The 24,802-nt window shown below is 43.2% G+C and overlaps 1 protein-coding gene across 1 annotated transcript in view; it reads right to left on the reverse strand.

Annotated features, from left to right (window-relative positions):
• Positions 1–24,802, reverse strand: part of NVL (nuclear VCP like) — an 83,049-nt gene that overhangs the window by 26,236 nt on the left and 32,011 nt on the right. The window contains exons 12-18 of the mRNA XM_063304129.1: positions 21,217–21,361; positions 20,032–20,302; positions 18,459–18,677; positions 16,421–16,525; positions 15,305–15,367; positions 9,543–9,662; positions 2,856–2,955 (exon numbers count right to left, since the gene is read on the reverse strand). Coding sequence (XP_063160199.1) covers positions 2,856–2,955; positions 9,543–9,662; positions 15,305–15,367; positions 16,421–16,525; positions 18,459–18,677; positions 20,032–20,302; positions 21,217–21,361 — 1,023 coding nt within the window. The remainder of the gene's footprint in view (positions 1–2,855; positions 2,956–9,542; positions 9,663–15,304; positions 15,368–16,420; positions 16,526–18,458; positions 18,678–20,031; positions 20,303–21,216; positions 21,362–24,802) is intronic.

Here is a 24,802-nt window from a genome sequence, read left to right on the forward strand (position 1 = left end):
GTCACATGATTGCCATTTTCAACCTTCCCCCCTGGCTTCTGGCAAGCAAAATCAATGGGGAACTGTGTGATTTGCTTAACAACCACAGGGTCCGCTTAACGCCTACAGTGATTTGCTTAACGACCGCTGCAAAAAGGTCATAAAATCGGGTTGGATTCGCTTAATGACCACTTTGCTTAGCAACTGAAATTCTAGTCCCACCTGTGGTTGTTAAGTGAGGACTACCTGTAGCACTAAAAGAATGGGCTATGGCAAGTCTTTGGCAAGGCATGCTATGCTTCAGGCTCAAAGCCAAAACAGTGCTTTGGAACAGGGATGGGAGCACAGAGACCTATAGCACCTCCTTAAAGCAGCTCTACCTTTTCCTGGGCTTGCAGCTGGCTTTGGGATCCCAGAAAAATATGCATTTGATTTAAGGAAATGCTGACAGCACATGGTGAACACCTTGTTCCATCCTATCAGCACCATCTCAATTTAATTGTAGGATGATAGCTTGGTGTTCTGTATACACCAGGCTTGTTCCAGAAGCTATTTTCCATAAAAATTGCTCTAAGGACACTCTTTCTTGGCCCTGTGCTCAAGAACCTCTCCTACCTATGAACTCTAAGACTAGCTGTAAACACAATCTACTGAAGGGGCAGCTAAAGACTATCTCTACTGGACACAATAACTAACCCACTGAAGCATGTTACAAAAAGCATGGATACGTTTAGACTGACTATTGTGTAGCAGACTTTCATCTGATCACAGAGGTCCTGCTAGGCTCACTAGAAGACCAATGTTTTAATTTTGTTTGCATTACACTGGAGAGTTTTTTTCAAAACACTTCTGAGAAACTCCAGGTTTCACTGAAGGATTTCCTTTTCTTGTTCATCTGTAACTCTGTCCACACAAGATATGGAGGTTTTAGGCCTGCTGCCCACTAAGGTTTATATCTGGTCCACAACCTTGTTCCCAATTAATGCCAGATAAAAGGACTCTCTCTCCTCACCAATCAGTAGTTGAACAGCAACAAGAGCTATGACTGTCTGCAGTCCTTTAAAACAGCATCGACCGATGCTACGGGAAGCCATACTGAAGCCTAACTGCCATATTTCTAAGTGAGGGAAGATTTGCCTTGAGAAGGAGACAAACAGCATCCTTCCTAATTTTACATAGTGACTTTGAAAAAATTCACTGACAGTTTATGGGTTTAAAATAGCCTTCATTGGTGGAAACAGAAGTCATCTGGAATATAACTGGCCTGCAGGAAATACTGGGGACAGAGGAAAGATTTTTGGAAATGTGTGGAAGAATGGAGTGTGCAAGTATTTGCTTGGCTCCAGGTAAGCACCTCAATTGCAACCACCTTACTAGAAATTCCTCTCCTCTTCAAACTGTGATCCTGCCCACTGCTGGCCTTCAGAGGAGGCAAACAAAGATGACATGGTAAAAAGGTCTACTAGAAGCATAAAACATACCTGCTTGAAGCCATTTAGCCCTGATCTTCAGTCTTCAATGGGTTGCCAGCCCTAATATACCCCAAAAGTCTAGTTTTTCCAATTAAATTTAAATCATCTGATGAAAAGCATAAACTGGGTTGAATAATTCCAGGTAGATAATTTCAAGATACCCCAAGCTTCTGCAGTATTTTCTAATTTGTTGTTATTTGCAGCTCTAAACTGGAAATGAAATGATATACTTCTATTACTGAATCCTGCAGTCCTGATTACTTCTGCTTTTGACTGGGCCACATAGAAGTTAATCACAAGGACGATCCGCAGAGATATAAAAATATGTACTCCTGCAACTGCTTTATTTGATCAGGAAAACTAAAAAAGAAGGCACAAAGGAAACTAAAAAAGAAGGCATAAGTTAAAAATGCAGAATTTGGTAAATTCAGATCACCCTTCCATGCAGCCCCAGTGTTTTTCATCTCTTCTATTTTGAAATCCTTTCACCTGGATGAACTGAAGTTTAATTCAGAACAGGAAAAGCACAGGCTCTACCCTGTTCCCTCTATTATAAAATTAGTATTATAAAAGAATACTAAACATCTATCATCCATCCTTCTTCATTTCCTTTGGGAAAGGGTGTAACACAATAATTAACAAGCCAAGTCAAACTACAATAAAGCTTTATTCAGGTGTTGCTTTAAATAAGGATACAGCAATGTAAAAGGGAAAACCCATTTACTTATTCATTTGATATATATTCCACTTGTTTTTGTACAACTCCAGGTAAAATATGTAGTGCTTCCTCCTCATAGTTTCTCCACAACAGCAAAGAGGGATTGGCCCAAGGTCACTCAGCTGGCTCCATGCCTAAGGGAGGGCTAGAACTCACAGTCTCCCATTTCTAGTCCAGTGCCTTAACCAGTACACCAAACTGGTTCTTGTCTCCACACCAATTCCACTCAATCACTTCACTCCAAAACAATGAACATCTCCGTATTCACCGAGTTCAACAAACTTTTATTGTGTTTACTTAGGGATCTAGCAAGCTTCACAATGCAGTCTATCCAAAAACCAGTTATCTTTGTAAGTTAGATTTATATTCCACCTTTCCTCCAGGAGCAGGGTGGTGGATAAATAACATTTCATCTTCTAATTTTTCCCTGCTCCAACTATCCTGTGAGATAGGTATGGCTGAATGAGCGCATGTGACCCAAAGCCATCCAGTAAGCATATATGGCTGTGAATGGCCTTGAACCAAGATCTTTTTGGTCCTAGCCCACCAAATTCTTTACTTACTACAGTACATGGACATATCATTAGCTCATAGATACAAGCCAATGGACTGTCAGCTCACAAACATATGCACGTGAGCCGAATACAAATACATCAGATTATATTGGATTGATAAATGATTTATACCTGGCCTGTTTGTGGCTGCCATAATGAAAACCTGACAACGTGATTCGAGGCCATCCATCTCTGTAAGCAACTGGTTCACTACACGGACACTGGCACCTGACTGTAGGAGCAAGGGGTAAGACAAAAATGACAACCTTGGATTGAAAAGAAAACTCCTAGAACATTCATCATTCCCACATCCTTGGCTATCTTTCCTCATGATATTTGATCACTTCACTCCAAAGAAACAAAATATAAGCATTTCTAATGTATCATATCTTGAAATTTTATAAAACAAAACAGAGTTGTATAGCAGAATTACCCTCAATGGATTTGGATATGAAGGGTTAGGTTACATGGCAATTAGAATGGAGAAGCAGATTTATGAAACTGCTTCTAACGGTTAGTCTACCAGCTGCTTATGTAAATACTACTTTGTCATTCCAGGATTATGCCTTAGGAACAGGCATCTAACCGTTTAAGCAGGTATGCTGCCATGCTCACCAACTTAATTCATGATTTAAGCCAACTGGTTCAAGAGAGCTAAGGTAAACAACCAGTGGCACTCCAAGTATTGCTGAGTCACAACTCCCACAATCCCGGGGAAGCATGACTAATGATGAAAGATTCTGGAGGTTGTAGTTCAGGCACCTCTAGATGACCATAGGTTACTTACCATTAATCTAAAGGCAGTCCTCGGTTAACGACCATGAGTGGTACTTACAACCAGTCCTCAAAGTTCTGGCCATTGCAGCGCCCCCTTGGTCACCTGATCGCGATCCAGGTGCTTGGCAACTGGCTCACGCTTATGACGGTTACAGCATCTCACAGCCATGTGATCACCATTTGCGATCTTCCCTGTCAGCTTCCCACAAAAAAGTCAATGGGGAAGCTAGCAGAAAAGGTTGTAAGTTGCTCCCACCGCTTTTTCTCCCAAGGAGCCCCACTATGGAGTATGAGATTCCAGGGATCTTGTACTCTGTAGCATGCACTCGCACCACAACACCTCCTCCCCTGCCCAGCCACACTCACGTGGCATGGCAGCACCCTCTCCCCAGCCCACACACACTCACTGCAGCAGCCCCCACCACATCTCATTCCACAGTACTCATCCACCCACCCACCCACCCACCCACCCACCCACCTGCTTGTGAGCCACCTGGGACTTGTGACTTCCTGATGCCTTCCCCATTGACTTTGCTTGTGGGAAGCTGGCAGGAAATCGCAAATCATGGTCACATGAGGTCCTCGCTTAACGACCTGTGATCTTTGCTTAATGATGGCAACAGGGACTGCTGGGATTGCTGCTGCTAAAGGATGCGGTCACATGACATCACTCTTTATGACTGCATCGCTTAGTGATGGATATTCTGGTCTCAATTACCATCATTAAACGAGAACTACCTTTAGAGGCTTTTCTCAGAATAGATAGATGAAAAGAAACAACAGTATGCCTTAAGGATTTTATGCAACAGATGCACATAGTACATGGCTGTTACATAGGGTAACTTTCTGCAAGTTCAGAGCGAGTGTGTATCTGAACATCAGATCGCTTTATAGCCATCCTTTCTTTGCTTTATCGCTGAAAAAGCAAGAAAGGATGGCTGATGTTTAAGTATCCTGAAAGGATTTCCACTTCAAAAAATGAAGGAGTGAACTCTCTACAAAGGAAAACAGTGAAATCACATCATCCTCTACCACACAAAATTAACTGCTCTTGGTCTATAAATTCATTGGTATTGAACTCCTAGTCCAATCACATAAACGTAATTATCCAATGTATAAGCACCACCAAGCCCCCCCCCTTTTAAATTCTTCTTTTAAAGAACTATGAATTTTCACACAAAGCTAAAGTTCAGTATAAAACAAATTAAAATGGCAAACTGTTCAAAAAGCCAATTGGGACATCAAGTAAAAGTGTTCATATTTTGAATGAATTAAGTTTGATGTACAGCAGAACCAAAAATGGGATTGCAGACTGCCAAAGATAAGGCCTGAAAATGATATATCCTGTCAAAACAATTATATATCTCCGCCCCTGGTGAATTAAGCTATGCTCTTGAGGTCTACTTCAGCAAAGGATCGTTACCTTGTCGTGGTGCTGGAGCTTGAGCACCTCAATGACGCCATGAGCTAAACTGTGAAGGGCCACCCAAGACGGGAAGGTCATGACAGAGAGGTCAGACTAAATGCGATCCCTGGGGAAGGTAATGGCAACCCACCCCAGTATTCTTGCCGTGAAAACTAAATGGATCAGTACAACCAGAGATATGTCGGTATACCATCGGAAGATGAGACCCCCAGGTCGGAAGATGGTCAAAGTGCTACTGGGGAGGAACAGAGGATGAGTTCAACTAGCCCCAGACGTGATGACGCAGCTAGCTCAAAGCCGAAAGGACGGCTAGCGGCCGACGGTGCTGGTGGTGAACAGCGAATCCGATGTTCTAAGGATCAACACACCATTGGAACCTGGAATGTAAGATCTATGAGCCAGGGCAAATTGGATGTCGTTATTAGTGAGATGTCAAGATTAAAGATAGACATTCTGGGCGTCAGTGAACTGAAATGGACTGGAATGGGCCACTTCACATCAAATGACCACCAGATCTACTACTGTGGACAAGAGGACCACAGAAGAAATGGAGTAGCCTTCATAATTAATAGTAAAGTGGCTAAAGCAGTGCTTGGATACAATCAAAAAAACGATAGAATGATCTCAATTCGAATTCAGGGCAAGCCATCTAACATCACAGTGATCCAAATATACGCCCCAACCACAGATGCTGAAGAAGCTGAAGTAGAGCAGTTCTATGAGGATCTGCAGCACCTACTGGACAACATGCCTAAAAGATGTTATTTTTATCACAGGAGACTGGAATGCTAAGGTGGGCAGTCAAATGACACCTGGAATTACAGGTAAGCATGGCCTGGGAGAACAAAACGAAGCAGGACATAGGCTGATAGAATTTTGCCAAGACAACTCACTCTGCATAACAAACACTCTCTTCCAACAACCTAAGAGACGGCTTTATACATGGACTTCCCCAGATGGACAACACCGAAATCAGATTGACTACATCCTTTGCAGCCAAAGATGGTGGACATCTATACAGTCGGAAAAAACAAGACCTGGAGCTTACTGTAGTTCCGATCACGAACTTATTGCACAATTTAGGATCAGACTAAAGAGATTAGGGAAGACCCACAGATTGGCTAGATATGAGCTCACTAATATTCCTAAGGAATATGCAGTGGAGGTGAAGAATTGATTTAAGGGACTGGACTTAGTAGATAGGGTCCCGGAAGAACTATGGACAGAAGTTTGCAACATTGTTCAGGAGGCGGCAACAAAATACATGCCAAAGAAAGAGAAAACCAAGAAGGCAAAATGGCTGTCTGCTGAGACACTAGAAGTAGCCCAAGAAAGGAGGAAAGCAAAAGGCAACAGTGATAGGGGGAGATATGCCCAATTAAATTAGCCAGAAGAGATAAGGAATTATTTTTAAACAAGCAATGCGTGGAAGTGGAAGAAGACAATAGAATAGGAAGGACAAGAGACCTCTTCCAGAAAATTAGAAACATCAGAGGTAAATTCCAGGCAAAAATGGGTATGATCAAAAACAAAGATGGCAAGGACCTTACAGAAGAAGAAGAGATCAAGAAAAGGTGGCAAGAATATATGGAAGACCTGTATAGGAAGAATAACAATATTGGGGATAGCTTTGACGGCGTGGTCAGTGAGCTAGAGCCAGACATCCTGAAGACTGAGGTTGAATGGGCCTTAAGAAGCATTGCTAATAACAAGGCAGCAGGAGACGATGGCATCCCAGCTGAACTGTTCAAAATCTTGCAAGATGATGCTGTCAAGGTAATGCATGCTATATGCCAGCAAATTTGGAAAACACGAGAATGGCTATCAGACTGGAAAAAATCAATTTATATCCCCATACCAAAAAAGGGAAACACTAAAGAATGTTCAAACTATCGAACAGTGGCACTCATTTCACATGCCAGTAAGGTAATGCTCAAGATCCTGCAAGGTAGACTTCAGCAATTCATGGAGCGAGAATTGCCAGATGTACAAGCTGGGTTTAGAAAAGGCAGAGGAACTAGGGACCAAATTGCCAACATCCGCTGGATAATGGAAAAAGCCAGGGAGTTTCAGAAAAACATCTATTTTTGTGTAATTGACTATTCTAAAGCCTTTGACTGTGTGGACCATAACAAATTGTGGCAAGTTCTTAGCTGCATGGCGATACCAAGTCATCTTGCATGCCCCCTGAAGAATCTGTATAACGACCAAGTAGCAACAGTAAGAACAGACCACGGAACAACGGACTGGTTTAAGATTGGGAAAGGAGTACGGCAGGGCTGTATCCTCTCACCCTACCTATTCAACTTGTACGCAGAACACATCATGCGACATGCTGGGCTTGAGGAATCCAAGGCTGGAGTTAAAATCGCTGGAAGAAACATTAACAATCTCAGATATGCAGATGATACCACTTTGATGGCTGAAAGCGAAGAGGAACTGAGGAGCCTTATGATGAAGGTGATAGAAGAAAGTGCAAAAGCTGGCTTGCAGCTAAACCTCAAAAAAACCAAGATTATGGCAACCAGCTTGATTGATAACTGGCAAATAGAGGGAGAAAATGTAGAAGCAGTGAAAGACTTTGTATTTCTAGGTGCAAAGATTACTGCAGATGCTGACTGCAGTCAGGAAATCAGAAGACGCTCAATCCTTGGGAGAAGAGCAATGACCAATCTCGATAAAATAGTTAAGAGCAGAGACATCACACTGACAACAATGGTCCGCATAGTTAAAGCAATGGTGTTCCCCATAGTAACGTATGGCTGCGAGAGCTGGACCATAAGGAAGGCTGAGAGAAGGAAGATCGATGCTTTTGAACTGTGGTGTTGGAGGAGAATTCCGAGAGTGCCTTGGACTGCAAGAAGATCAAACCAGTCCATCCTCCAGGAAATCAAGCCAGACTGCTCACTTGAGGGAATGATATTCAAGGCCAAACTGAAATACTTTGGCCACATAATGAGAAGACAGGACACCCTGGAGAAGATGCTGATGCTAGGGAGAGTGGAGGGCAAAAGGAAGAGGGGCTGACCAAGGGCAAGGTGGATGGATGATATTCTAGAGGTGACGGACTCGTCCCTGGGAGAGCTGGGGGTGTTGACGACCGACAGGAAGCTCTGGCGTGGGCTGGTCCATGAAGTCACGAAGAGTCGGAAGCGACTAAACAAATAAACAACAACAAATTTGAGGTCTTATCCCAGTCCCTGGAGCTGTGAGTATCTGGATGGGGAACAAGAGGCTTCAGCTGAACCCTGGCAAGACTGAGTGGCTTTGGGTTTTGGGGCCTACCAGTTCTGGGACTATACCACCTTTGGTGCTGGATGGGGCTGCACTGCCCCAAACAGACCCAGTGTGCAACCTGAGTGTCCTTCTAGACTCACGACTCCTGCTGAAAGAGAAGGTGGCTAGGAGGGCCTTTGCACAGCTTCGTGTTGTGTGCCATTTGCACCTGTTCCTATATTGGGAGGCTCTGCTCATGGTCACTCATGCCCTAGTCACCTCCCAAATGGACTACTGTAATGTCCTCTACATGGGGCTGCCCCTGAAGAGTATCCAAAACACTTCAGCTGGTACAAAATGCAGTGGTGCGGACAATTTTGTGTGCCCCTCGAATGGTACATGTTACACCTCTGCTCAGCAAGCTGCATTGCTTACCAGTCTGTTTCTGGGTCCAATTCAAAGTGCTGGTTTTGACCTTTAAAGCCCTTCATGGTATGGGGCCAGGTTATTTGAGAGACCGCCTCTCCCCGATCACATCTGCCTGTCCCATCAGATCCGGCAGAAGAGGTATGCTGTGGGTCCCACCTGCCAAAAAGCTGCATTTGGCGGGACCCAGGAGACGGGCCTTTTCTGCGATGGCACCTGCCTTATGGAACATCATTCCCCCAAAGTAAGGTTGGCTCCATCGCTGTTGATTTTCTGGAAGTCCCTCATAACTTGGTTATGCCATCATGCCTGGGGGCCCCAAGGGACCGGTGAGTTGCGAGGTGGGTCCACTGCTGTTAATAGCTGCTTCTCTCTGTCTTTTAATTACAACTTTTAATTCTTTGGATTTGATTGTTTTTATGTTATTGTTTTATTTTTTTTATTGTTTCTATGTATTTACTGTTTTTACGTATTTACTGTTTTTAATTAAGTGCTGTACACCACCCAGAGTCACTTTTATGTGAGATGGGCAGCTATATAAATATGATGAATAAATAAATCTTTCAAAAACTAAAACTTTACAGTACCCTTCATTAAATTAATTCCAGTTGTAAGAACTCCTAAACCAGTGCCCTCACATGGTCGGTGTTAGATTTATTTCTTCAGAATCACCTTTAAATCTCAAAGCAAGGAATCATGTCCTTACTCATGACAAATCACTTAGCCATGATAATATAGCATAAAAGGCATATCCGCAAATACGGGTTGAAGTTCTAACTCTAAAGTACTATACAACACTTAGTAATCTCTCTCTTTCAATCTAGATGTGGCATCTGTAGAATGACAATTGTAATCTACATCACAGGGCTGGTCTGAAAACATACAGAATCAACAAAAAATACAAATTTATACATACACTTCAACCCATATCTCATGTCAATTAAGTATCTGGTGGAATATTTTTAGAGACTCACTTCACGGTCTGATCTCCGAGGGCACAAAGCATCAACTTCATCAAAGAATATGACACAAGGTGCTGAATTCCTTGCACGTTGGAAAACTTGACGGACAGCACGCTCACTTTCCCCCACATACTAGAAGTGGGAAGGAAAAAGAAATCTCAATAAAATTCTGTGGAAATGCTTATTTTTACATTCTTATTTTATAGTAAGTTGGATTGTTCAGAGGAATTCATCTAAAGGGCTAGGACACAGATTAATTCATACTTAGGAATTAAGATTAGATTAATTAGATTAATTCATACCCATGACCAGATACAAAACAATTTTTGAAATCATACACACCTTCTGCTCTAGCCCCAAACACCACCACCACCTGCCAATGTGTGTAAATTTACAGAAGTGAGATAAGATGGAATGACCAAATTCAATTTGCCAGTTCTTGCTTTAATAAATATAATAAACAAGCCAAATATAATTAGATTTCCACTTATTGCCTGCCTTTAATTTCTTTTGCTTGTTACTTCTACTTTTTTCCTATACTTTGCATAATTCTGTTTATGGAAAAGTATTGTCATGAGTAAGGATGGCGAGCAGGGGGCTCCCATCCAGACTGTCAAGCGCATGCGTAGCACTGATGAATTGTTCAGCCATTCAAAGAGACACAGATCGGGACCGCCTTAACCCTTGGGGGTTATATGTCTGGGTTTTCCCCACGCTTCTTCAGTTTGTTAGGATTCCTGTTAAGTACTAGCAATAAATATTAGAGACCAGTTCCTTATCTCAGTGTGTTTCCTGGTTGTTAGGACATCAATCCTAACAAACTCCTACTCCCATCGAAAGAGGGAGGAACAAGCAATTAAGGAGATACGTTTAGAAATGTCTTCAGAAAACCAAGAAATGCGGCTCGCCATCCAACAATTAGCAGCAGCCCTGCAACAACACCACCACCAAGTAGATCTCCAGATCAACACATTACAAGCTGCCATGCTACAGCAGTTACAACAACCAGTTCCGATTAACCCACAACCGGCGCCAGCAGCAGCAGCAGCAGCAGCAGCCCCACCAATAGTCTTGAGATCCCAGGGCAGTCTACCAGAGAAATTTGGAGGAGAAGCAGGACAGCTGAGAGCCTTTCTCACACAGTGCACTATGTTCTTCGACAGCAGACCCGCAGAGTTCCCCACAGACAGAACCAGAGTCACCTTCATCCTAGGTCTGCTAAAGGGACCAGCAGCCAAATGGGCTATTCCCATGGTGGAGAACAACGACCCGATTCTCAACGACTACCAGAATTTTTTGGCAGGGTTTCGAGCACACTTTGACGACCCGATCAGAGAAGCCACGGCCAGCCGAGAGATTCAGAAGCTCAAGCAAGGTAACAAGAGGGTGGGAATCTACATTGCTGATTTCAAGTTGTTAGCAGGAGATCTGGACTGGAATGAGAGTGCCTTGAAAGACCAATTCAAACAGGGGCTGGATGAGGAAATTAAGAATGAATTGGTGCGCCAGGGAACACCAGCTACGTTAGAAGCCCTATATCAGTTATCAGTGGTCATAGATGCCAGGCTAGAGGAGCTTAGGCAGATGCAGCCGGGGAGAAGCAGGACTCTCAGAGCGTTTTCAGGATTTCCAGCTCTCTCTGTAGCATCCTCTCACTCAGCACAAGAGGAGCCAATGCAGATTGGGGCAAGTAGGAGACTGATTTCCGAGACTGAGAGGCAGAGAAGGAGAGAGCGAGCCCTGTGTTTCTACTGCGGAGCCCAGGGGCACATGGTGAGAGCTTGCCCAGCGAGAGGCCAAGCAGCTTCAGTAAGAGCCCCAAGGCAAGCAGCTGAAACAGGGACCAGCTCCGCCTCTACTCCCAACCAGGGAAACTCCAGCGGTCTCCCTCCACAGAGCTCAGCAGGGAGACCATCAATCAATTAAGGAGGGCTCATTCCGAAGATTCCAGGCAAGCCTTTTACTACTTACCAGTAATAATCCATGTCAACCCAGAGCACCAGGTCAAGCTAGAGGCCCTCGTGGATTCTGGAGCTTCAACTAATTTTATTGATGCGCAGACCGTACAAGACTGCAACATCCCGACCAGAGAATTACCATGCCCCATAGAAGTGGAGACCATTGACGGCCAGCCACTCAAAGCAGGGCCAATTAGAAGGCTCACAGAACCGGTGCAACTGACAGTGGGAGACCACACTGAGTGGATCCAGCTTTATGTTACTGCATCGCTAAATGTGCCGGTAATCCTAGGCACGCCTTGGCTGAGGATCCACAACCCGTTGATGAACTGGACTATAGGAGCAATCTCCTTCCCAGCTAAGGAATGCCAGCACCACAAGATTCAAGCCACTCCACGCTCTCCAGCAACCAACGCAGTCACAGTAGCAGAGGGAGTCCACTTGCCAGCCAAGTATGCAGATTTTGCAGACGTTTTCAGCGAACAAGAGGCCACAGCACTACCCCCCCATAGGGACTGTGACTGCACCATTGAGTTGATACCAGGAGCCAAGATTCCAGCAAGGAAACAATATCCCATGTCCCCCAAGGAACTAGCCACCTTAAAGGATTACTTGGATTCCAATCTCCAAAAGGGTTTCATCCGACCATCTACTTCCCCAGCGTCTGCTCCTACCTTCTTCGTACCAAAGAAGCCTGACCCGTTGGCACCGGCAACCCAGGAGACACCCATGAGAGTGGTCCACGACTTCAGTTTTTTAAATAAACAAACAAAAAGAGAATCCTATCCTCTGCCCTTAATCTCGGATCTGCTAGATCGCTTACAGAAGGCACGCATTTTTACCAGGTTGGATCTCAGGAGTGCGTACAATCTGATCCGGGTGAAAGAGGGGCACGAATACCTGACTGCCTTCGACACCAGGTTTGGAAAATTTGAGTACCTTGTTATGCCCTTTGGCTTGTCTAATGTAGGAGCCATATTTTTCAGATTTATGAATCACGTTTTTGCTGATTTACTAGATAAGTATATGGTCGTTTATCTAGATGACATATTAATTTTCTCTGAGGATGCCACAACTCACGTAACCCATGTACGTAATGTTTTGCAAAGACTGAGAGAGAACAGGCTGTTCGCCAAGCTAGAGAAGTGTGCCTTTGAATTAACTGAAGTACATTTCCTGGGCTATATAGTATCCACAGAAGGCATATCCATGGATCCTGCTAAGGTCCAGGCAATTCTCTCTTGGCCACCTCCCCGAAATGTTAAAGATATACAAAGATGGTTAGGATTTTCTAATTTTTATCGCCGTTTTGTCCGGGCCTATAGTGATCGGACCAGACCATTCACACAGCTCTTGAAGAAAGGTTCAAAATTCATATGGGGAGAGAGGGAGCAAGCAGCGTTCCAGGAATTGAAGCAGCTTTTTGCTTCCCAGCCGCTCTTAAGGCACCACGAAGCCATTCATAATGTATTCAGATGCTTCAGATGTTGCCATTGGGGCAGTGTTATTGCAATATACAAACAAGGCAGAGAATACATTGCTTCCTTGTGCCTTTTTTTCACGCCTACTCACCAGCAGAGAGAAACTATGATGTTTTTAACAAAGAGTTGCTGGCAATTAAGGCAGCATTCCAAGAGTGGAGGCACTGGCTAGAAGGGGCGACCTTTCCTGTGAAAGTTTGCACCGATCACAAGAATTTACAGCTTCTACAGAACACCAGATCCCTCACCCCACGCCAGATCAGATGGAGCCAGTTTTTCTCCCGTTTCAATTTTGTTATTTCTTATGTGCCCGGGGCGCAAAACTGCTTGGCAGACGCCCTGTCTCGATCCTTTCAAGCAAACCCCCCACCAGGAAGTACAGGCTGCTATATTACAACCTCACAACTTTGATCAGTCTATGAGGGGGAATCAAACAGAGATTTTAGCAGCAGGCAGACAAGCAGAGGACCTATTTTCAAGAGCCAGAGCTCAGCAGCAACAGGACCCGTATGCCAGGGCCAGGATGGATGACCTCCAGAGGGCCCCGCAAGACACTGCCTCCCCATTCAATGTGGAGGCAGGAATCCTCTGGCATAGTGGGCGATTGTATATTCCCCCTTCATTGAGGGAAGAAGTACTGAGACTGTGTCATGACCACCAAACGGCAGGCCACGGAGGCGTTTTCAAAACTCTCCATAGAGCTCTGAGAGACTACTGGTGGCCTAAGATGGTGGCAGACATTAAGGGCTACGTTGCTTCTTGTCACACCTGCAGACGAGCCAAGCCTCTCCCAGGGAACCCACAGGACTCTTGCAACCCCTACCCACCCCCAGTAGGCCTTGGGATACGATCTCCATGGATTTCATCACTGATTTACCCCCGGTCCAGGGCCTGACTTCCATACTGGTGGTGGTGGACCTTTTCACAAAGATGGTGCATTTTATTCCTTGCAAGGGCCTCCCATCTGCACCAGCCACAGCGCAGTTGTTCATAGACCACGTTTTTAGGTATAGAGGCATGGTGAATCACTTGGTGAGTGACAGAGGCCCACAGTTCACTTCCAGGTTCTGGAGGGCCTTTTTCCAGTCATTAGGGGTCCAGATCCACCTGTCATCAGCGCATCATCCTGCCAGTAATGGGCAAGCCGAAAAAATTAACCAGTGGTTACAGCAGTATCTCAGGTGTTACACCACTTATCGGCAAGACAATTGGCCAGCCCTGCTGCCCATGGCAGAATTTACTTATAACAACTCTGTGCAGTCATCTACCCAGATGTCTCCGTTCCAACCCTCAGGTGTTGCCCACCTCCTCCCAGCTAGCCAAAGACCCTCCCCCAAGTGCCTTGCGATCGCAACTGCCCCCCCCACCTCCAGTAATTGTGGAGGGAGAGGAAGAGTACGAAGTGGAGGAAATTCTGGACTCTAGGAGGAGGGGAAGGGGCATCCAATATTTCATACACTGGAAAGGGTACCCTGAGGAAGAGCGCACGTGGGAGAATGCCAGAGATGTGCATGCACCAGAACTGGTTCATCGTTTTCATCAGCTTTTCCCTCACAAACCCAAGCCTCGCACTCTACCAGAGATTCCTCTTTCGCCTGAGCAGGCCGAAGAAGCCCAAGCAGAAGAGTTCGTGTGTATTTCCCCCCCCCACCTGAGGCCTTCACTCCACTTACAGAGGAGGCGGGGAAACCGCAACCCTCCACCTCGGGCTTGCATTTCCCAGGGGGGAGGGGGTCTGACCATGCTAACTCTCTAGATGTTTTCCAGCAGCAGCCACCTGGGCCGGAGGCGTTATCGGACTGGGAGGGCAGCACTGCTTCGTCCTTGGAGTTTTCCTTTGAAGACTTGCCATCCTTGCCCAGTTCCCATGGGACTTTAGAAGCAGACGGCACATCTTATCAAGACTCTGGAGGGGAGGGGGCTGAAATGGAATGTGAATCTGGAGGGGAGGGTGATGTCATGAGTAAGGATGGCGAGCAGGGGGCTCCCATCCAGACTGTCAAGCACATGCGTAGCACTGATGAATTGTTCAGCCATTCAAAGAGACACAGATCGGGACCGCCTTAACCCTTGGGGGTTATATGTCTGGGTTTTCCCCACGCTTCTTCAGTTTGTTAGGATTCCTGTTAAGTACTAGCAATAAATATTAGAGACCAGTTCCTTGTCTCAGTGTGTTTCCTGGTTGTTAGGACAAGTATGGTTGATACATGATTATGCAACATTTGTTTTGACTATAAGTATATATGTAAATTAAGTTGTTCAGAGTCAGACCACTTTTTGTGTCAGCAAAAACTTAAAAAGACAGTGGCCACCAAACAAACTAGGAAAAACTCACCATATTCAATAGTTCAGGGCCTTTCACTGAAATGAAGTTTAGTCCAGATTCATTTGCCACAGCCTAGTAAAAAAATAGTTACTGTATATAGTTATTATTATCATTATTATCAAAACCATTATCATCACTTTAGCATATGCTTTTTATCTATGAAAATCCGTAAGACATCAAAGACTTTATACAACTACCATGATGCAACACTGGCTTTCTTGATAATTTTTTTGAAAAATTGTAGTACAGAAATACAAACCCAGGAAATCAGAGACATATTCAACGTAACAGAATATAACAGTGAATGTGACTGATTTGAATAAAGACAGAAAAGACCAAACTGCATCAGGCAAACTGCGATATTGCTTGATGCAGAAAAACCTGTTGTTGCCTACAGAATTATGTAAGCTACCTTAACTAAATCTGGATTTCTCAAAAGGATTTTGAATGTGCCTCCCAAACCTGGTCAATTTTTTAAATCCCATTTTTTTACCCTATAAAAAACTAGAGAAGGATGTCTTTTTTCTTGTTTGACTTTTGACACATATTTAGAACTCTCAGCCTGTGCTGTTAGATATGGTTATAATATCTGTAGTTTTTCTCACAATTCATTAGAATATAATTTAGTATTATATATTGATGGTATCTTATTATTTCTGAACATCATACAGTACTTTGATTCTGGCCTTGATGCATTTGCTTAATGCGTTTGGATGAGCTGTGGGATACTCTGTCTAAGTCAGAAATGATACCAACAGACAAAGATTTGATTATTTATGTATTAAGTAATTATAATGTTCATATATGTCCTGAATTTATTAATTATTTAGATATTTTTATTCCATGTAATACTTTTCCAGTAATTGCAATAAATATGAATAAGACCCAGAGGGAGGTTTCTTTGGATGTTGATAGATAGGTAAGATACCTTTGGGGTAAGATAAACACACTCAAGATGAATACGTATCCAAGGATAATTTCCATTTTGGGTGGAATCAGGTCAACTCTGGGGAGGTGTCTCTTAACGTACTGGGGCCCCAAATCCCAAACATCAGCAACCAGATTGGTGGGAGAAGTGATCCTTAAGTCTTGGAATTCTTTGAGCAAATAAGCAGCCAAAATTACCTTCGCAAGCAGTGTTTTGCCACATCCCGGAGGACCAGCAAGCAGCACACCAGATGGAGCTAAGAGTCCAAGGGCTCGGAATTGTTCAGGATTCCTCACAGGTGCCTGTTTAAAAAAGCACTTTCCATATGTTAGTTTTCTTCTACTGTTAGCATACAATAATTGTAATGGATTCAGTTTTCTAAATTATCACAATAAGATCTCCTGCATTTTAAAAAATGACAGTCCTGCTTAAATTACCAAACTGAACTCAGAAGATAATTACAGGAAGTGTTGCAACCAAGTTAAGACATAATGCCAAATTGGGAGAGGGATTAAAACCAGGGTAATTCAAGATTAGTAGATAAACTCCTATAGGGAGAATGACCTTTCAAAAGCCTGCCCTGGCATTACCAAGAGTAGGTATGTAACTCTTCTTATGATGTGGAATGGCAAGCCAACTGTGATTAGGTAAGAGTGAGCAATTACCCTGGTAGGGCCAGGATAAAAGCCAGAATGTAATGAACCCTGAGATATTATCACGTGGCTTTTATTGTGAGTGACACACACATTAGGCACTATTTATGACAATTATTATTAGAGAACCAGTTTGGTCTAGTGGTTAAGGTGCTGGGCTAGAAACCAGGAGTCTGTGAGTTCTAGTCCCGCCTTAGGCACAAAAGCCGGCTGGGTGACCTTGGGCCAGTCATCTTTCTCAGCCCAACTCACCTCATAGGGTTGTTGTTGTGGGGAAAATAGGAGGAGGAAGGAGTATTAGGTATGTTCCCCACCTTGAGTTATTTATAAAATTAATGAAGGCGGGATAAACTTGCTTACTTACTTCGTTTGTTTGTTTGCAGAGCTGGCTGATTAAGAAGGAAGTAGAATTTTCTGTGTATTTTTTCTGTAGGCTGTAGGTACAAGGGTAATACAGCCAAGGTTCATAGCTTGGTGGCTCTCTTTGATTTCCACTGGTTACTAGAGACCCAGATGAGCTCACTGACAAAGAGGTCCTATGCTCAGCTTTATGTTTATGTGCCAGCTGGGATGAAGATAGCGTAGCTTCAGTGATTCATGCCTAACTGGATTACTGCAATAAATTCTATGTGGGTCATCTTTTGAAAAAGGTTTAGAAGCTACACCTGGTGCAGAATACAGCTGCCTAGCTGTTAAATGGGGAAAATAAATGGGACCACATAACACCAGTTCTGAAAGCCCCACACTGGCTCAATTCAAGGTACTGACATTGGTTAAATTGTAAGTACTTAAATTAGCCTTAAAATATTTCCTCCCCCCATACCATTCAACCTGAGTTCAGCTTGCAGTGCCACAGCCAGGAATAGGATCTTCCTGGTGGTAGCACCCTCATTATTACACACAATTCAGAGGGAAACAGAGATGCCATCCTCTCCTCCCCCTCATCTTCTTTAGGATGCCAGTTGCAGATGGATCTCTTCACCTGAGCATTTGGAGTATAAACATTATTTCAGGGCAGTAGATTGTGTTTACAGCTAGTCTTAGAATTCATAGGTAGGAGGGGTACTTGAGCACAGGGCCAAACTGTCTTTTAGATTGCCTACTATATAACTATTTTTAACAACGAACCTCATTATTTATTGTTCTTTTACCAAATCAAACTGAACTCCTTTGGAAGAAAAGGCAGTATAGAAAAATCATCCTCACCATCACCTGTGCCATCTTCCTTAGGCACTGTTTACTTTCCTTGGATTACTATCTTCATGATACCAAAGCTTGACCAAAGAGCCTTTGACTGATTAATACTAAAACCCGGAGCAATAATCTTCTCTTCCAAGATGGAGCAATAATAAGCAATTTAGTTTACTGTTTTATTTATTTATAAATAAATAAATTTATTCACCATCCATCTCTCCCCAACAGGAGAGCAAAGCAGAGTTTGTTTCCTCACACATACTTTCAGGCAAAAAGCAATAGATGCCTTTAGTTCAGAGTGGGTGGCAGATTCACATAGTTAATTTCAGGACGTGAGGATCACCTTGTATATAGTACATCAATATTTGGTGAAAGCATACACCCGTACCAGTATAGCCATGGTCAGCTCCTCCCGAACTTCTTCCAGGGCTCCAATATCTGCCCATGTCACACCTGGGATGGTGACAAAGCCTTCTCTCTTTGCAGAGGGTTGCACTGAAGAGAGAGCAACAATGAAATCCTTCAGCTCAATGCACAGCTTTTGCAGTTGAGCCTCCCCCAGGGGATCTGGTTCCTTTAGCAACTGGAGCAATCTTTGCAATTCATCCTAAAGAAGGAAGATTAGAGGAGGAGGAAAATAAAACAAAAATAGATTAGACCGGGGATAAAGGAAGCACTGATAGAAAGCTGGAATCCAATTGCAAGATACTTTAAAATGCTTACTGAAAACTGATATGGATTTTTCAAGATAATCTTATTGCACTGTTCTCTCTTGATTTCTTTATTAGGTTAAAAGACTGTAGGAATGTTGTGATGTTTTTTCTTTTGCCTTCTATTACATAATGCTCACTAATCTTTTTTCAATTTTCTGGGGATTTTCTCACATTAAATTTGACAGGGACATTTAATAACAAACTTCTCTCATTCCAGAAGTGGTCACAACTAGTGCACCAGATGAAGATGTATCAAGGTCCTCTGGCCATTGCTGTTAACTGCACCTTGACCAGCAGCTGTGAGTCCAGGAAGATCCCCAAGTTATAAGATCACTCAGCACAGGGAGTGTGACCCCACCCTGAATTAAAGATAGAATCTCTCTGGAATCATATGGTTTATCAGTCTCAAATGATTCTATTTTACTAGGATTATGCTTTATCCTGTTCTTCTCCACCCACACCAAACTGCATCCAAACATTTGACGGCATCACCTGCCTTGCCTGAGATTGATATAGAAACTTGACTATCACCACTATACTCATGATACCTCATGCTTTGTTGACAGATAACTTCATCCAGCAGTTTCATGTAGATATTCAACATGAGTGGGCAGAACATCAAGTCTTCTGGTATCCTACAACTGAGGAGTTTAGAGTACAATCTCTCCACCACTATTGCCACTGACTGGAAGTGCCCCTTCAGAGGGGGGAACTGCTGCAACTCACTGCTCCCCACCCTTGAGCCAGAAGGAGGCAGTCCAGAAAAATAACACGATCAATGGTATTGAAAGCCACTGAGAGATCAACCAGCATTAGAAAGGTCATACTTCCACTGCATGGCTTCTCTCCCTATTTCCTTCAGACTAGAGCTTCAGATAGATAGATGCCTTCAAGTCAGTGTTGACTCCTGACAACTACCTGGACGAGTTCCTGCAGTTTTCTTTTGGAAATGGTTGGAAATTTTGGAAATGGTTTGCCACTGCCTCCTTCCTAGGGCTGAGAGAGAGTGACTGGCCCAAGGTCACCCAGCTGGGTTCATGCCTAAAGCAGGACTAGAACTCTTGGTCTCCCAGTTTCTAGCCTGGTACCTTACCATTACACCAAACTGGCTCAAATGCTATATTTAGTTATGCCTTTTTTATTTTCATTTTTTAATATATGCCGGCATTTTCTTCTAGGAAAATAACCTCTTTGATATACCCAAACATGGAACAAATAGATACAGTAAGCTACATCTGAAATACATACTTTAGGAGGAAGATCTGGTTCTTCAGTATCTTTTTTCACATTTTCTTCCATTCTCCTTTGCATGTCTTGTCCAGGTGCTGCTTCTTCATTCTTCATAACTTCACATTTCTTCCCATCCAGTTTAACCAGGACTCTGTTAACAGTGCACATTGCTGCCTCACGGCAAAGTGCCATGAGGTCAGCACCAACGTAGCCTGGGGTCATATGAGCCAAAAGTCCAAAATCAAAAAATTCTTGAAGTCGAAGTTTTCGACACAATGTCTTCAGAATTCTGGTGAAGACAACATGAAAAAGATTTTGCAGCTGAAGTTATATCCAAAGATCCCAAATTATTTAATTAATTAAATGTATTTTAATATTGTTTTATTTTTTTAACACCCTCCAAAAGATAGAACTGGATGAAACCACTTCTATTTAGCCCCCTACCCCACAAGCAGCATAATCACTAAGATATGGGGTCTTCAAAATATTAAAAGTATTTCTAATTCTATGCTGAGACAGAGTTTACAAAATATTACTAGTATTTAAATCACTATGCTGAAATAACATTGACTATATGACAGCCAATAAATAAAAGTTAATTCCCTTCAGATTTACTTTCATTACTTTTAAGATAACCAGGCTTATCATGCAGTCATTTTTATTAAATTATAATCATCAGAATTGACTGCCTTTCTCTTGCGTTAACAGCCCATAAATTTGGTAATCAAATGTTCATGTCAGCTTTGCTCAAGATGAAATGTGTTACTTGTTCTTTGAGACGACAGATATGGAAACTTCATCTCCCAATCAGCCAATAGAAAGCCCCCCCCAAACATTATTACAACTATGGGACGGCAAAAGAGTACACACAGGGAAGGGGAGGATAAACCAAGTCCAAACTTTCCCACCTTTTGGAATATAAAAGGAATACATTCTTGAGATTAAAACAAAACTACATAATCCTACCTAATGTAAATAAAATCTTTCATTTTCTATTGCTGTCCTATCTGTCAATTTATTGGAGATTTTGCTGCTGGCTTTGCAGAGGACAATTATGACTTTCAAATCTATATAATAGGGTTACATAGTTTCCATGAGCTTCTTTTAATACTGCAACAGTATCTACTGCTTAACAAGTAGTTCAGTCCTCTAATCTTCCTTTGTTAAAAATCACTTTATTAACTAAAAAGAAAGCTGACAGACTTTTCTCTTGCCGCTTCATCTGGAATCCCCAAACAAATTTCTCGGTCAAATCTTCCTGCGCGTCTCAGGGCTGGGTCCAGTGAGTCTGGCCTGTTGGTTGCTCCAATTACAAGGACCTGAGCTGCAGTGGCCAATGCATTCAAGTCTGAAGGAGGAAGGAAAGAAGCAATAAGCTAACAGCCATTAATGAAAGAGCTGATGCTGCATTACCAGGACAAGATTATTCACACGGCACACTCAAGAGGCCAGACATTTTACAATATATGGTGATTCTGAGCAGTGCATACGCTGTTGCTCTCTTTCTAACATGTAAAAGTAAATAAGGATAGTGTTGGACAACGTACATAGAGGCATATGCAGGATTCAGTCTATCACAGTGTGTGTGCACATGGGCTCAGGGACCTTGATTTGAAGAGACAGTGCAAACAGAGGTTCAGGGTTTTTTTCCATTTCATTCAAGTTTCTGGTAACACCCAGAAGTTTCATTTCTAGCTAGGCTTTGCAAACATGATTTACAGCCAGTTAATTGCCTAACATTCCACTCTAAACACAATGTGGAGAAAGCTGGTCCATAGGATCGCTGAGAATTGGACACGATTGAACAGATAGCATCAGCACCATTCTCTCTAAATGATGCCTCCCCTCCTTCTCTACCAACAAGATTGCACCTCAGAGCAACTCAAAGCACATATTTGCAGATTATAATGCAAGCTTAACATCTGCATGTATTACTGTATTTATAGTCATCTCCGACGGTGCTGGTGGTGAACGGCGAATCCGATGTTCTAAGGATCAACACACCATTGGAACCTGGAATGTAAGATCTATGAGCCAGGGCAAATTGGATGTGGTTATTGGTGAGATGTCAAGATTAAAGATAGACATTCTGGGCGTCAGTGAACTGAAATGGACTGGAATGGGCCACTTCACATCAAATGACCACCAGATCTACTACTGTGGACAAGAGGACCACAGAAGAAATGGAGTAGCCTTCATAATTAATAGTAAAGTGGCTAAAGCAGTGCTTGGATACAACCCAAAAAATGACAGAATGATCTCAATTCGAATTCAGGGCAAGCCATCTAACATCACAGTGATCCAAATATATGCCCCAACCACAGATGCTGAAGAAGCTGAAGTAGAGCAGTTCTATGAGGATCTGCAGCACCTACTGGACAACACGCCTAAAAGAGATGTTATTTTCATCACAGGAGACTGGAATGCTAAGGTGGGCAGTCAAATGACACCTCGAATTACAGGTAAGCATGGCCTGGGAGAACAAAATGAAGCAGGACATAGGCTGATAGAATTTTGCCAAGACAATTCACTCTGCATAACAAACACTCTCTTCCAACAACCTAAGAGACGGCTTTATACATGGACTTCACCAGATGGACAACACCGAAATCAGATTGATTACATCCTTTGCAGCCAAAGGTGGCGGACATCTGTACAGTCGGTAAAAACAAGGCCTGGAGCTGACTGTAGTTCCGATCACGAACTTCTTCTTGCACAATTTAGGATCAGACTCAAGAGATTAGGGAAGACCCACAGATCAGCTAGATATGAGCTCACTAATATTCCTAAGGAATATGCAGTGGAGGTGAAGAATCGATTTAAGGGACTGGACTTAGTAGATAGGGTCCCGGAAGAACTATGGACAGAAGTCTGCAACATTGTTCAGGAAGCGGCAATAAAATACATCCCAAAGAAAGAGAAAACCAAGAAGGCAAAATGGCTGTCTGCTGAGACACTAGAAGTAGCCCAAGAAAGAAGGAAAGCAAAGGCAACAGTGATAGGGGGAGATATGCCCAATTAAATGCAAAATTCCAGAGGTTAGCCAGAAGAGATAAGGAATTATTTTTAAACAAGCAATGCACGGATGTGGAAGAAGACAGTAGAATAGGAAGGACAAGAGACCTCTTCCAGAAAATTAGAAACATTGGAGGTAAATCCCAGGCAAAAATGGGTATGATCAAAAACAAAGATGGCAAGGACCTAACAGAAGAAGAAGAGATCAAGAAAAGGTGGCAAGAATATACAGAAGACCTGTATAGGAAGGATAACAACATCGGAGATAGCTTTGACGGTGTGGTCAGTGAGCTAGAGCCAGACATCCTGAAGAGTGAGGTTGAGTGGGCCTTAAGAAGCATTGCTAATAACAAGGCAGCAGGAGACAATGGCATCCCAGCTGAACTGTTCAAAATCTTGCAAGATGATGCTGTCAAGGTAATGCATGCTATATGCCAGCAAATTTGCAAAACACAAGAATGGCCATCAGATTGGAAAAAATCAACTTATATCCCCATACCAAAAAAGGGAAACAATAAAGAATGTTCAAACTATCGAACAGTGGCACTCATCTCACATGCCAGTAAGGTAATGCTCAAGATCCTGCAAGGTAGACTTCAGCAGTTCATGGAGCGAGAATTGCCAGATGTACAAGCTGGGTTTAGAAAAGGCAGAGGAACTAGAGACCAAATTGCCAATATCCGCTGGATAATGGAAAAAGCCAGGGAGTTTCAGAAAAACATCTATTTCTGTTTTATTGACTATTCTAAAGCCTTTGACCGTGTGGACCATAACAAATTGTGGCAAGTTCTTAGCGGTATGGGGATACCAAGTCATCTTGTCTGCCTCCTGAGGAATCTGTATAACGACCAAGTAGCAACAGTAAGAACAGACCACGGAACAACAGACTGGTTTAAGATTGGGAAAGGAGTACGGCAGGGCTGTATACTCTCACCCTACCTATTCAACTTGTATGCAGAACACATCATGCGACATGCTGGCCTTGAGGAATCCAAGGCTGGAGTTAAAATCGCTGGAAGAAACATTAACAATCTCAGATATGCAGATGATACCACTTTGATGGCTGAAAGTGAAGAGGAACTGAGGAGCCTTATGATGAAGGTGAAAGAAGGAAGTGCAAAAGCTGGCTTGCAGCTAAACCTCAAAAAAAAACAAGATTATGGCAACCAGCTTGATTGATAACTGGCAAATAGAGGGAGAAAATGTAGAAGCAGTGAAAGACTTTGTATTCCTAGGTGCAAAGATTACTGCAGATGCTGACTGCAGTCAGGAAATCAGAAGACGCTTCATCCTTGGGAGAAGAGCAATGACAAATCTCGATAAAATAGTTAAGAGCAGAGACATCACACTGACAACAATGGTCCGCATAGTTAAAGCAATGGTGTTCCCCGTAGTAACATATGGCTGCGAGAGCTGGACCTTAAGGAAGGCTGAGAGAAGGAAGATCGATGCTTTTGAACTGTGGTGTTGGAGGAGAATTCTGAGAGTGCCTTGGACTGCAAGAAGATCAAACCAGTCCATCCTCCAGGAAATAAAGCCAGACTGCTCACTTGAGGGAATGATATTAAAGGCCAAACTGAAATACTTTGGCCACATAATGAGAAGACAGGACACCCTGGAGAAGATGCTGATGCTAGGGAGAGTGGAAGGCAAAAGGAAGAGGGGCCGACCAAGGGCAAGATGGATGGATGATATTCTAGAGGTGACGGACTCGTCCCTGGGGGAGCTGGGGGTGTTGACGACCGACAGGAAGCTCTGGCGTGGGCTGGTCCAT

Source organism: Candoia aspera, chromosome 1 (genome assembly GCF_035149785.1).
Source record: "Candoia aspera isolate rCanAsp1 chromosome 1, rCanAsp1.hap2, whole genome shotgun sequence".
Classification (NCBI taxonomy): domain Eukaryota; kingdom Metazoa; phylum Chordata; class Lepidosauria; order Squamata; family Boidae; genus Candoia; species Candoia aspera.